At 48.3% G+C, this 14223-nt stretch overlaps 1 protein-coding gene across 1 annotated transcript; it reads right to left on the reverse strand.

Annotated features, from left to right (window-relative positions):
- Positions 1-1529: 1529 nt before the first annotated feature.
- Positions 1530-3735, reverse strand: LOC142597000 (homeobox protein Hox-C11a-like). Its single transcript, XM_075727446.1, has 2 exons — positions 3060-3735; positions 1530-1762 (listed from the first exon to the last, which is right to left on the reverse strand). The coding sequence occupies exons 1-2, from the start codon at positions 3733-3735 to the stop codon at positions 1530-1532; spliced, it is 909 nt and encodes a 302-aa protein (XP_075583561.1).
- Positions 3736-14223: the final 10488 nt, after the last annotated feature.

The following is a 14223-nucleotide window of genomic DNA, read 5'->3' on the forward strand; positions in this document are numbered from 1 at the left end:
GCTGCTTTCGGACGCTGCGAGAAAAAAGTCATTGTGCAAACGGGGGGGGGGGGGTTTAAAAAAAAAAAATCACCTTTATGCCCTGTGCCTGGGAGTTGAACTTGTTTTCCTTAAGCAGGAATTTAAGGACTTGACTTTGCATTTGTGCTTTGTAGGTATAAGGTATCCTTGACTCACGGAAATGCAGCTCGTTTCTCGGTGTAATTAGAGGTTCATTCATTTTTAATTTTTTTTTTTTTTAAAGAAGACTAATATATTGTTCTCTTGCAAACGCACAAAGATTAACTACAACCGGAAAACAGTGAAAGACATCTGGAGCCAAATTCAGAGTAGGATTACTGGGCCAAGAAAAATCCTATAAATTTCATTTCGCTGATGAATACAATGAACTCCACACCAAACGTGCACTCCAAGGTGGAGGGTTCATATTAATACCAGTCCTATTAGAGCAGATTGCAGTGAGTCCCATGAATATGGATGATGATATTTCTGATATGCATTCAGGTATTTAAAGTCTATAGAAGAAACCCACACCACAATGACCGCAAAGAGGCTTTTAAGAGGGGAAATTCTAATAAAATGGTCAAATAAAATCATAATGTAGAACAGCTTGCAATGTCTTTATTTGCCACAGAATTTCACAGAGTATCCCGGGGACTCACTTTACATACACAAAGATTTTTTTAATTATTTTTTTTTCCAGGATTTTTTTTTTCCCTCTTGTTGTTCTTCGTCTCCCATTTCCAGAAAAAAAAAAAAAAAAAAAAAAAAAGACCACTACAAAATTTATTTACAAACCATTTCAGAGGCAGTTATTGCAAATGGATTTTCGCCTGGATTTCCCCCCCCTCCCGACTCCAAATGTAGAAATGATACTGCAGAGAGCAGATATATGGATATATACGCACACACTCCCGTGTATATATGCATATATGTATTTTTAGATAGAAAGGGTGGATGGAGGAGGTGGAAATGATGATCTTCCTTCTGCACGGAGAAGAGAGATGAGCGCGGTGGTTGTGAATGTGCACACACACACGGAAGGAGACGCGCGTCTGCGTGTGCATTCACACACACACACACACTCACCCCAGATGAAGTGATTTGATCCTACAGGGAGACTTTGGCCGCTCTTGTGATAACACAGCTGCATACTGAAATCACCGTGGGTGTAACACACAGCCCTGCGATTTATTCAACTGGACAGAGTGCCTAAACAATAATAACAATAAAAAATAATAATAATAATTAAAAAAAAAGGGAATCCCAACCTGTTCAGGAAAAAAAAAAAAAGGGGGAGGGGGGGAAGTTAAATAAAATGTTCGTGGAATTGAAGTCCTTGAAGCGGGAACTGAAAGAAAAATCTCCCTCCTTTTGTTACTCAGCAGTGTCCCGGACATACAAACAGAAGTAACGAAAAGGCTTAAACTTTGAGGTTGCTTTGTCGGCTCAAAGGGCAAACCCATGCTCGCCACCGTTCCTCCTCAATACACATACACTTCACCAGCAGAGGGGATTGCAAAAGATGTTCACAACAAGGGATTTCCAGAGAAATACTGCAGGCGGTCTCTGCTTAATTTTTTTTCTTTCATTCTTCTGTTCTGAAACCAAATTTTAACCTGTCGGTCAGTGAGATTTAACATCCTAGACAGCTGGAGCCTTTTTTCTTTGTTTATATAGACATTGAAGAAAAATTCTCTCTCTAGCTCTCTGATCTGGAATTTCGAATAGGGGCATCTCTTCTTCCTCGTTCTGGGAGCACCTTAAAAGAACCAGAAAGCAGGGTAAACATCCTAAGGAAATGCAAGACACAGACTCATCTTCGCAGCTGACCAGATAGGCAGGAGCAGCTTAATAACTCCAGTTATTAATGCAGGGGGAGATCTCTTCCAGCAGTTCGCCTATTGTTAGGGGTAGCAGAGGTGAGGTTACACAGGGTCTCAAGGACCGTGGTGTAATTATTTTCCCACTGCCCGGAGCTTAACGCAGGCACACGCAGACATTTTCGGCGCAGATAGGTTATTTTTTTTTTAAATAAAGAACAGCCCGGGACTGGAGGCAGCAGGCTGCTGGAGCAGGGTTTAGAGAGGCGGGGGGGGGCGGGGGGGGGGACGACACGACCAAACCCACGCTCAGCTGCAAATCTGTTATCTGTATAGAAACAGCATGAGCAAGGTTGAAATTAGAGGAACTAGATATTATGTTCCGCATAAGTTTTTGATTAACTCCAGTCCTCGCCACACACGCAAAAAGGAATCAAAGTAAAAGAGAACTCAGCATCTGAGCTGCAAAAGGGGACTTGCATCACGAAAGCAAATAGGAAAACAAAACAACCCTCCCCTCTTCCCAAAAGAGCCCCTCGCTGAACGCTAACTTGCAAAGTTGCCTGGATTCAGCCTTCAAAAAAAGCTCCTCTAAGACTGCCTAGAAAATGTGAGTGCATGCAAAAACACCCCCAGAAGACCCAAGCAAACAGCCACGTAAGTAAAAGCCCTTCCTGACAAAAGCTAGCCGCTCCACTAGGCTTGGAGGAAAATAAATGCCACTTTAAACAGAAAAGTCGAGGAAAACGCTCGGCTTTGCCTGCAAATTCGGCAGCTTTCCCCCTTAGCACTGCACCCCCACCAAGAGAAAAGACTCGACATACAGTTTTAATTAAAAAAAAAAAAAAAAAAAAGCAGCCCCAAACATTTTGCATGCATCCCAATGCCTAAAAGAAAGCACAGGCAGCTAAAGTAGTGTTCTGCCCAATTGCCTTTTACCCTCAGCAACCCGGGACCAAATCCTTTTAAAATGCTCATGTAAGTTCATGATCAAAGTTAATATTTGTCACGATGGTGTGCTTTTAAAATTTCACAGACTCTAAGATACTGTGTCTGCGCCTAACATCTCCATTTTTTTCAAAGAGCTTTTCCCATCGTAAAAATTCTTCTCGTTGGAAGAAAGAGCTTTGTAGGTTATAATAAAATCCTTTGAATGCTTATAAAACTCCACATAAAATTTGACCGACAAAACACACGGGCTAGTCCCTTAACCTTTCCATTTACTGCTCTACCTACTCGAATTGCTGCTTTTGCTTCCTTCCTTGGTGACAGAAGAGGACGAGGCTGAAGACCCTGGGTTTGTGTTTTCCTCCTCATCTTCCGGGTCTATACCTTGCTCTCCGCGGGATGACAGTGCGTGGGGTTGGGACTCTGCCTCCACTTTGCCCTCGCCCTTCTGCAGGCAGGTCTCCGCCGGATTTTCCGCCCCGCAGTAGGCATTTTCGAAGAAGCGGTCGAAGCCTTGGGGCAAGACAGTGTTTTTGTTCATGCTGGTGTAGAATCCCGTCGATGCCGGGTGGTTGGAGCTGGGGTGGTGGTGGCTGTACACGCTCTCGTTTTTCATTAGCATTTCGGTCATGGTGGAAGGCGGGATGCACTCTCTATGCATCAGATCTTCTGCGGAATAACACGAGGCGTAATTGCTTCGGTGGTGCCATTTACTTGAGGGGTCTAGACCATAGGAGACCTCTCGCACGGGCTGCACTTGCGAGAGGTTGGTGGAGTAAGGGTAGGAGATTTGGCGAGAGGGGGCCTGTGGCAAGAAAGATGACACAGTTGAAAATTCAGGGACGTAATAGGTACAGCTGGGGAGGTAGAGATTAGAAGCGCAACCTGCCCTTTCTCCAAACTCAGCGCTCCTCTCCTTACGCGACTGGGAGCAGAAGTTGCCCAGGTTCACCGAGTTAAACATCTTTCTCCTTTTCTTGCTCCTATAGCTAGATGTTTTGGATCCGATGTGCGGAGGGGAAAAAATTTGGGAAGGCGAGATGACGCGCTATCCGTCTTAGTCGCTCCGGAGGACACGTGATCCAAAGTAGATATTGTCATATATCAGTTTGGAGCACTTAGATGCGTAGGAGTGGTTCACTTAGGTAAGATCTCAGAGGTTCAAACGATTGGTTTGCAAACACCGCAGAAACATTATGAAAATCAATTGCAGATTTGTATTCATTTTCCTGAAGGCACACCCCTTGTAAGCATTCAAAGCAGAACAAGTACAAGGGGTGGCTTGTGAAGTTGCTGCTTTTTTTTTTCCTTGCCTTTTTTTTTTTTTTTTTCTTCCCTCCTTCCTATTTGGATTCTGCTTGCTGCTTTTCAGCAGGGTTTGGAGATGGGGTGGGGGCGATTTGGGGTGGGGAGGGGGGGGAGAGGGAGGGTCTTAGGGAGCTCGAGCGGTGTTTTTCCACCCTTTTAAAAATATTTTAATTACGCTGATTATTATAATTTATTATTATGGCTATTTCTATCCTTAGAAGTGCTCCTGAACAGACTTTAGGTAGCTCAATAAAATAGCTGGAGATGCAGAAGTAAGTTTTCCAGCATTTCTCAAAACCTTGCTGCAGGCGGGAATGCCCAGCTCTTCCTACAGCTGGGCTGCTAAATTATAAGTAAATCTCTAGCTCTCTGTCTAGCTGGGAGTGAGGGGGTTGGTGCTAATTAACAAGCTCCTAACATACGCTAATTATGTTGATCTCTATGTGCACATCAACTATACATCAACCAAGCTGGCATGCTTTATGGAGAATATACCATTGAAGCACTGACAGTGTGCGGGGGATCGTGTAAACTTTCCAACTTCAAAGTTAAAGCAGGCCTGGCTTAACGACTTTTGATATCGAATTAGTGATATATCAAGGAATAGAACAAATGAATTAAGTCAGTGTCTAATAAATATTCGAAAACCTCCTTTAATGTTTGGTTAAATATTTATTACGTAAGAGTGGCATATTGAATATTTAATGCAACTGTTTATTGTCAATCAATGAATGTACTTTCAGCAATACTCTCATCATTTATTCTTCCAGCTCAATTAAAAAAGATATTCTTATTAAAGTCATTTGTCTTCTGTCCCGTGCCCCGGGAGCCTCCTCTTTCTCCGTCTTTCTGCATTTTCATACGAAAAAAACGGGGATGCCGAAGTGCTGCCAAATATTTTGCGAGTTTTGCAAAGAATTATTAGGCGAGAAAAAAAATATATCCGAGGGAAAAAAAAAAAAAATCTCTTCTTTGGAAAGGTGCACCTGAAGGACGCGGAACTTCCGCGGTAGCCGGCTCCGAGGGGTTATCCCACCGCCTTTAAATAGTCCTGAAGGAATAAAATTGCCTGCAACAATTGGGCGCTAATCGGGTTTTCACCTGGCTTAGAAATCATCTGCCTGAGGTGGAAAATATTTCTCTGCTCCACAGAGGTGGCTTCTTTCACCTAGGTATGAAAATATCACCGCGCATCCCCACCTTTGTGTGGGTTTGCTTTTTTTACAGGATGCCACTTAGGCATATTTTCCCCTTGAATTATCCCTTTTAAAACGCCCACTAAAAGGAAGAATAAATAAAAATATTGAATTGTCCACACATAAACCCGAACTAAACTCCATCGTGGGATCTATTTGGTGGTGGGCTGAATACTCCGGACAAGACTGGCGCACCAGGAGAGACGCTTTTATAGGGAGAATCTTGTCAAATCGAGTCGCAGTAAATTCAAACAGCAAGAAGGGAAAAAGGCAAATCTCAGCCTCAGAGCGCTGAGCTTTAGGAGCAGAAAAAGCCTCGACGGCAGCCGTGTTTTCGCTTTGCTCCCCGAAAAAAACCCAAATGCATAAACTCACCCGAGAATAACCAATTCCTCAAGCGGGAGCATCAGAGGGTCCCAGCCCAGCCCGGGGGTGGCCCCCTTGGAGCTGGGCATCCCTGGGCACCTCCTTTTTCACCTCGCTCTTCTCTATTTCATTTTATTTAATTTCCTAGCACCCAGCCTGCTGTTTGCCTTTTAACTAGGGAGGGTGTTGCTTAATTCCTAGGCGAGATGTAGAGAAATGGGGAGGAAAACGCACCTCGAGCAACCGGGCGGAGGTTGCAGCCTCTGTTAAAAATATAAATATCCTGCAATCCTGCAGCAATGCAAGGAGAAAAAAAAAAAACGGGGGGGGAGAGGAAAAAGTTGATTTTCATGGAAGAAAACAGCCTCGTAAGTCCGTGCCTTGCAGCCGAGCAGAGAGCAAAGGATTTCAAGATGCCTGAGGAAAAAACACAGTGGGTATTTCAGCAGAGCTTTCCAAACTACAGTGCTTATCAGGCGGCGCGCCCGGATTTTTATCTATTTATTAGGAAATCTTGAAGGGAAACATGGCGGCTTCGCATGCTAAGGTTCTGTGCTCTTCCTCACTTCGAGCCTTCTTCATCCCCCCAATGCAACAACGCGCTCCTGAGCATTTATTCTCATTAATTTCTGGGCACCCCCGCCCCCCCAGCTTTGTATTTTCTATTTAAGGAACTGTTCTCATAAACCCCTTTTTATAAGGGATCGGGGCGTGTGAGTGTCTCTGAATGCGTGTGTGTGGAGATAGAGACAAACACACATATAAACACGCCTGTAATCCCAAAATGAGCTGTGTTTTCCCCTCTAATGCACCGTTTGGCCGATGAATATATACATATATATAGGGGCAAGACTCTGGCTGCAGAGATGGATTTCTTCAGGTTTGTAATCTGCCCTATTTTATGACTTGGACGTCGTTTTGGGCAAAACTTTTAATTAAAGTGTCAGCGATCTTTTAACTTGGCTTTTTATGGACCAATATTAATACTAACTACAAACTAATAATGTTAAGCTATTGTTTATGAGTGTAATTATTTTTTTTCCCCAATTCCCTCTTGTTTGCAACCTGCGTGGAGGATCTTCTGCCTCCGATTAAAAGTGGAAAGGCTCTAAAATATACTTTTTTTTGTTATATTTATTCCCATCTGCATTCCATAGGAAGGCTGTAGGCGTGAAGCTTTGCATCCAGGGGAGGAATTAGAGAGTGTTGTTGAAAAAACAATATCCGAGCAGCTTCTTAAACCCAAAACAAAGCACATACATCCCCCCCCAAAAAAAAACCCTAACACAACAGCAAACAGCAAAAACCCGTGTGGCATAAAACTTGCCGTCTCTCCTCTAGGTGCGTGAATAATTTATTGCTCTTCGTAGGTAAATACATCTAAACCCAGCCCTGGTGTCGTTTTGGTTTTTAAACCCAGTTTAAAGGATAGGATTTGCCTGCTTCCTGCAAGGAAGCAGAGAAGAGGCAGCTGTGGAGTCACAGCACTTGAATTTGACCACCAAAGTGACCACCATAAAACGGAATGAGGGCTGGCGGCTCGCATTCCTTTTGGTTGCCCTTAAAAAAAAAAAAAAGGCAAATAACTTTAAGGCATAGCCTTAAAGCATCCAGAGCATTTCAACCTCTTCATTTTTTAAACCTGCTTCATTTCCTAGCGAATGGGAAAGGTTAGAGCGTGGAGGGGGAAATTAAAGAAAAGCTGTATTTGTGCTCTTTAAAGGGGAAAAAAAAATACCTAGGGGAATTTGAGAAGGGGGGAGGAACGCTCTGATTTTGTTGATTGGGATACGACTGTGTGCATAAGATGAAACTGCCCCGTCTGGAAGATTTTTTCCCTCTTTATTTAGTTATTTCTCAGCCAGGAAAAGGAGGCGGCAGCACCGAGCTCGTCCCTCCTTGTGCCTCTTCTGCGACTGTATATATATATATATATATATATATATATATAAAAAACCCAGCTTTATCCTGGCACCTCAACCGGAGACTTCTCTCTACCCAAATTGCCCCAGCAGAAAAAGCAAAGTGCAAGGAAAAAAAAAATGCCAAGCCACCCCCCCAAGCCAACCCCCGCCCCGCTCCGGAGTCCGCACTCATTTGCCTGATATAATGCAAACACTTAACACATTTAACAGCGTTTTCAGCAGGCAAATAGGCTCAAGGCTTGTAGGCAGTCACCGAGGCGAAGGGCTCCGGAGCGGACGCTCGTGCCGGGGCACCCTTGCTGAGGCGGCAAAAACCAAGCGCGAAGGGCAGGAGCGGGCAGCCCAGCCCCCCTCCCAGAGCGGGAAAGAGCGGGAAAGGGCGAGCTGCTGACGTGCGGCAGCTCTGACGCGGCGTGGGCGGGGCCAGGAGTGACGGCGGCAGTTTAAAACCCGGTGTAACTGCCACTTGGGCGCAGTCACCGAGGCGAAGGGCTCCGGAGCGGACGCTCGTGCCGGGGCACCCTTGCTGAGGCGGCAAAAACCAAGCGCGAAGGGCAGGAGCGGGCAGCCCAGCCCCCCTCCCAGAGCGGGAAAGAGCGGGAAAGGGCGAGCTGCTGACGTGCGGCAGCTCTGACGCGGCGTGGGCGGGGCCAGGAGTGACGGCGGGCAAACCCCCCCCACCTATAAAAGCAGCCCCCAGGGAGCGCGAGCGACCAGGAGCGCGGCGAACAGGACGGGCAAACAGGGCGTGGCACGTCAGGAGGGCGTGGCGCGTCAGTTTGCGCGTCAGTTCGCGCAGTCAGGGCGCGCAGGAAAGGCTGAGTGTCCCCCCCTCCAAGTTCCAAAGGGGAACCCAGGCAGTGGTCACCGTCCTTCCAGGAGAACACCTGGCAGCCATGGTCACCACCCGCCCGAAAGCCGCCGCCAAAAGGAATGCGGCGACCCAGACGGAGCTCCCGCACAGACACGCGGCCGTCCAGGTCACTGGCTGCAGGGAGTGCCTGGGCCTGTCGCTTGTGCCAGACGGCAGCGGGGACGGCAAATGTCTTCGGTGTGAGCAGGTGGATGATCTGCTCAGCCTGGTGGCAGAGCTGAAGGAGGAGGTGGAAAGGCTGAGGAGCATCAGGGAGTGCGAGCAGGAGATAGACTGGTGGAGCCGCACCCTGCCGTCCCTGGGGCCAGGGCAGCAGGCGGAGGCCCCACAAGGAGCGGAGGATCCCCTGCCCTCTTGCCGGCAAGCAGAAGGAGGGGATCCAGGAGACGGGGGGGAATGGAAACAGGTCCCTGCCCGGGGAGGCAGGCGAATCCCCTCCCGGCCTCCCTCACCTCCCCAGCTGCCCCTACACAACAGATACGGGGCTCTGGAGGTTGAGGGCCAGGCAAGCGGGGAGGGAGGTGAAGGGGAAGGTCCAGCCAGGGGGGTGCCGAGGGCCAGTCAGTCACCCCCACGGATTACGACTGCCCCTGTTAAGAAAAAAAGGAGGGTGATTGTGGTGGGTGATTCCCTCCTGCGGGGAACTGAGGGCCCGATCTGCCGCCCGGACCCATCCCACAGGGAAGTCTGCTGCCTCCCTGGGGCCCGGGTTAGGGACATTACGAGGAAACTGCCTGACCTCGTGAGGCCCTCCGATTATTACCCACTGCTGGTTATACAGGTGGGCAGTGACGAGATTGCAGAGAGAAGTCCTAGGCCAATGAAGAGGGACTTCAGGGCACTGGGGCGATTGCTCGCAGGATCGGGAGCACAGGTTGTGTTTTCCTCTATCCCGTCAGTGGCAGCAAGGAACACTGAAAGGAATGGGAAAACTCACCTGATTAACAGGTGGCTCAGAGGCTGGTGCCATCGCTGGAATTTTGGGTTCTTCGATCACAGGGAGGTCTACACGGCACCGGGCCTGCTGGCGGCTGATGGAGATCGGCTGTCTCCAAGGGGGAAAAGGATTCTCGCCCAAGAGTTGGCGGGACTCATTGAGAGGGCTTTAAACTAGGTTTGAAGGGGGAAGGGGATATAAACAGGCCCGCTAGTAAGGAGCCCAGGGGCGGCATGGCAACATTGGGGGCAAAATCGACAGCCCAGCTTAAGTGCATGTACAGCAATGCACGTAGCATGGGCAACAAACAGGAGGAGCTGGAGGCCCTTGTGCAGCAGGATGGCTATGACATAGTCGCCATCACGGAAACGTGGTGGGACGACTCTCATGACTGGAGTGCTGCACTGGAGGGCTATAAGCTCTTCAGAAGGGATAGGCAGGGTAGGAAAGGCGGTGGGGTGGCTCTGTATGTTAGGGAGTGTTTCGACTGCATAGAGCTTGACAGTGGTGATGACAAGGTGGAATGCTTATGGGTAAGGATGAGGGGGAAGGCTGGAAAGGCGGATGTCCTGTTGGGAGTCTGCTATAGACCACCCAACCAGGAGGTAGAGGTAGATGAGGCATTCTATAAGCGGCTGGCAGAAGTGTCGCAATCGCTAGCCCTTGTTCTCATGGGGGACTTCAACTTGCCAGACATCTGCTGGAAATACCACACAGCAGAGAGGCAGCAGTCTTGGAAGTTCCTAGAGCATGTGGGGGATAACTTTCTAATGCAGCTGGTAAGCGAGCCTACCAGGGGAGGTGCCCCGCTCGACCTGCTGTTTACCAACAGAGAAGGGCTTGTGGGAAATGTCGAGGTCGGAGGCCGTCTCGGGCTTAGCGACCACGACATGATAAAGTTCTCAATTTTGGGTGATGCTAAGCGGAGGGGCACCAAAACTATTACCATGGACTTCCGGAGGGCAGACTTTGCCCTCTTCAGGACCCTGGTTGGGAAAGTCCCTTGGGAGGCGGTCCTGAAGGGCAAAGGGGTCCAGGAAGGCTGGGCCCTCTTCAAGAAGGAAGTCTTAAGGGCGCAGGAGCGGGCTGTCCCCGTGTGTCGTAAGACCAACCGGAGGGGAAATCGACCGGCCTGGCTGAATAGGGAGCTTTTGCGGGGACTCAGGGAAAAAAGGAGAGTCTACCGCCTTTGGCAGAAGGGGCGGGCAGCTCAGGAGGAGTACAGGGATCTTGTTAGGTCCTGCAGGGAGGAAATTAGAAAGGCAAAAGCCCAGCTAGAACTCAATCTGGCCAGTGCGGTAAAAGACAATAAAAAATGCTTTTATAAGTACATCAGCAATAAAAGGAGAGCCAAGGAGGATCTCCATTCTTTGCTGGATGTGGGGGGGAACATTGTCACCGAGGACAAGGAAAAGGCTGAAGTACTTAACGCCTTCTTTGCCTCTGTGTTCAACAGCCAGACCGGTCATCCCCAGGGTACTCAGGCCCTTGAGCAAGAGGATAGGGATAGGGACCAGAATGGAGCCCTCATAGTCCAGGAGGAAGCAGTTAATGACCTGCTATGCCACCTGGATGCTCACAAGTCTATGGGGCCGGATGGGATCCACCCAAGAGTACTGAGGGAGCTGGCAGAGGAGCTTGCCAAGCCACTTTCCATCATCTATCAACAGTCCTGGTTAACAGGGGAGGTCCCTGATGACTGGAGGCTTGCCAATGTGACGCCCATCTACAAGAAGGGCCGGAAGGAGGACCCGGGGAACTACAGGCCTGTCAGCCTGACCTCGGTGCCGGGGAAGATTATGGAGAGGTTCATCTTGAGCGAACTCCACAGGCAAGTACAGGTCAACCAGGGGATCAGGCCCAGCCAGCATGGGTTCACAAAAGGCAGGTCCTGCTTGACCAACCTGATCTCCTTCTATGACCTGGTGACCCGCCTGGTAGATGATGGAAAGGCTGTGGATGTCATCTACCTCGACTTTAGCAAAGCTTTTGACACCGTCTCGCATAATATCCTCCTCGGGAAGCTGGCAGCTCACGGCTTAGACAGGCATACTCTTCGCTGGGTAAAGAACTGGTTGGGTGGCCGAGCCCAGAGAGTAGTGATAAATGGTGTTAAGTCCAGTTGGCGGCCGGTCACGAGCGGTGTTCCCCAGGGCTCTGTTTTAGGGCCAGTCTTGTTCAATATCTTTATCAATGATCTGGATGAGGGGATCGAGTGCACCCTCAGTAAGTTTGCAGACGACACCAAATTGGGTGGGAGTGTCGATCTGCTCGAGGGTAGGATGGCCCTGCAGAGGGACCTGGACAGACTGGATCGATGGGCCGTGGCCAACTGTATGAGGTTCAACAAGGCCAAGTGCCGGGTCCTGCACTTCGGTCACAACAACCCCATGCAACGCTACAGGCTTGGGGAGGAGTGGCTGGAAAGCTGCCTGGCCGAAAAGGACCTGGGGGTGTTAGTAGATAGCCGGCTGAACATGAGCCAGCAGTGTGCCCAGGTGGCCAAGAAGGCCAACAGCATCCTGGCTTGTATCAGGAATGCTGTGGCCAGCAGGAGCAGGGAGGTGATTGTCCCCCTGTACTCGGCGCTGGTGAGGCCGCACCTGGAATACTGTGTCCAGTTTTGGGCCCCTCACTACAAGAAAGACATTGAGGTGCTGGAGCGTGTTCAGAGGCGGGCAACGAAGCTGGTGAAGGGTCTGGAGCACAGGCCTTATGAGGAGCGGCTGAGGGAACTGGGGTTGTTTAGCCTGGAAAAGAGGAGGCTGAGGGGAGACCTTATCGCTCTCTACAACTACCTGAAAGGAGGTTGTAGTGAGGTGGGTGTTGGTCTCTTCTCCCAAGTAGCTAGCGATAGGACAAGAGGAAATGGGCTTAAGCTGCGCCAGGGGAGGTTTCGACTGGAAATTAGGAAAAATTTCTTTACGGAAAGGGTGGTCAGGCATTGGAACAGGCTGCCCAGAGAGGTGGTGGAGTCCCCATCCCTGGAGGCGTTTAAAAAACGGGTAGATGTGGCACTTCGGGATATGGTTTAGTCTGGTCTACCCTTGATTAGTCTAGAGTGGGCTTGGTAGTGTAGGTTAATGGTTGGACTGGATGATCTTAAAGGTCTTTTCCAACCTAGATGATTCTATGATTCTATGATTCTATGATTCTATGATGTGTTTTGCGTTACTAACAATAATTTTAAGGGCATGTTCGAGGCATTTCGTGACCAAAAAACATTGTAGCAAAATCAAAAACTTGGAGTTGTGAAAGTTGGCTTTAGCTGATCTGTGTAAACATCTGAAGTTATATTTTGATTTAGGTTAATCCTGTACTTGAACTCTTCTCAATAAATCATTCCTCATTTTTTTTTCTCCCATTGGGGAGGATTTTTTTTTTCCTTCCCCCCCAAGCTGGAGTTATCTGAACGCAATGTAAATTCGTTAGCAACCTCCCAACTTTCGGTCAAAAACTTTTTTGTAAGTATTGCCATAAAGAAGTCTTTGTCCGAGCCCGTACAGTAGGGAAAGTACTGACTGGGAGGAGAAGGGGCGGGGGGGGGGGGGGGGAGAAAAAAAAAAGGAAGAAGAAAGAAAAGGAGAATAGATTTTATACCGACCTGCCTTACCACGTTACCCATTGCTACTTACGGTGCTCTCAAGATATCTGACGCATTATTTAGACCCTGAATCCTTCCCTAATTCAGACAGCTGATCAGAGTTTGCTTTGCCTCCTGCTCTTGTGGAAAAAAAATAAAGGGTTTTTTCCAACCTGCATTGCTAACCTGTGCTCACTCCGGGCTGCAAATGCATCGCGAGTGGGTGCAAAAAGCACTTCTTTAGCAGATGCATCTCCCAGCAGCTGCAGAGATGGGCTTTGCTTTTGCTAAATAGGCTCCAACTTCTGATGTCTAATGACTTTGGCCTATCAGATGTTCTCAGAGTGATTTTTCCCTCCCTTCCACGACGGTACTACAATTATTTGCTCAGACGGACTTCAAAAAAAAAAAAAAAAAGAGAGAGAGAAAGAGAGGAAACCCAGGCCAGTAAACAGATTACTAGACACCGCGTATGTGTATAGGAAATCTGAAGGGAGAGACAATAGCTACAAGTGGGAAGCGCTTGGAAAATATTATTGTCCCCAAATGGCAAAGATAAATTTAATTGGAGGGATGCCAGGCTGCGAAAGAAAACTATATAAGCTGTGAACAATTCAAAGGGAAAAAAAAAGAGACGACTTAGATCTCTCTAGACCTGAGCTGCAAGTTCAAAATCATGTGGACTTAATCAAGATAAAAGCAGATTGAACTATGCTTCCCAACCGCAGGCAAGGCTGGGACTGTCTGGGATAAAAATGTGCGGCGGGTGTCGGATTCGAATAGAAGTGATGCCGAAGAGGCGTTAAAAGAGTTGGGCTTAATAATAACCAATATAAGTAACACGCTGCCAATCGGCCTCCCCACTTATTTTTATTTTCCACGGGTCCTTCCCCACCTTCTCCAGAGGGAGAGCTGAGGCCGGGGGAATATCAATGCCTGTGTGTTTCCATCTATTTATTTACTTTCTTTCCCTCTCCACAGCTCAGTCGCAGGGAGCTGCTGAAGCATGTGAAAAGGCGAGGTTTGGGGTATTCAAGTAAAACTTCACAGCGTGCTAAACTCGCTCCGAGAGCCGCTGCGAAATTCAGCTTCGGGGAGACAGGAAACCCAGAGGAGCTCGTTAAGCAACACCTATTTCTATTCCACAGCCTCCCTCTCTCCCCCCCGCTCCAAACCTCTAAAAATACTTATTTAAACACAAAGGAAGACATATAAAACACACCCAAACCTTTTAAAAAAATTCCTTTATTCGCCAGACATTAC

This window comes from Pelecanus crispus, unplaced genomic scaffold (genome assembly GCF_030463565.1).
Source record: "Pelecanus crispus isolate bPelCri1 unplaced genomic scaffold, bPelCri1.pri SCAFFOLD_326, whole genome shotgun sequence".
Lineage (NCBI taxonomy): Eukaryota > Metazoa > Chordata > Aves > Pelecaniformes > Pelecanidae > Pelecanus > Pelecanus crispus.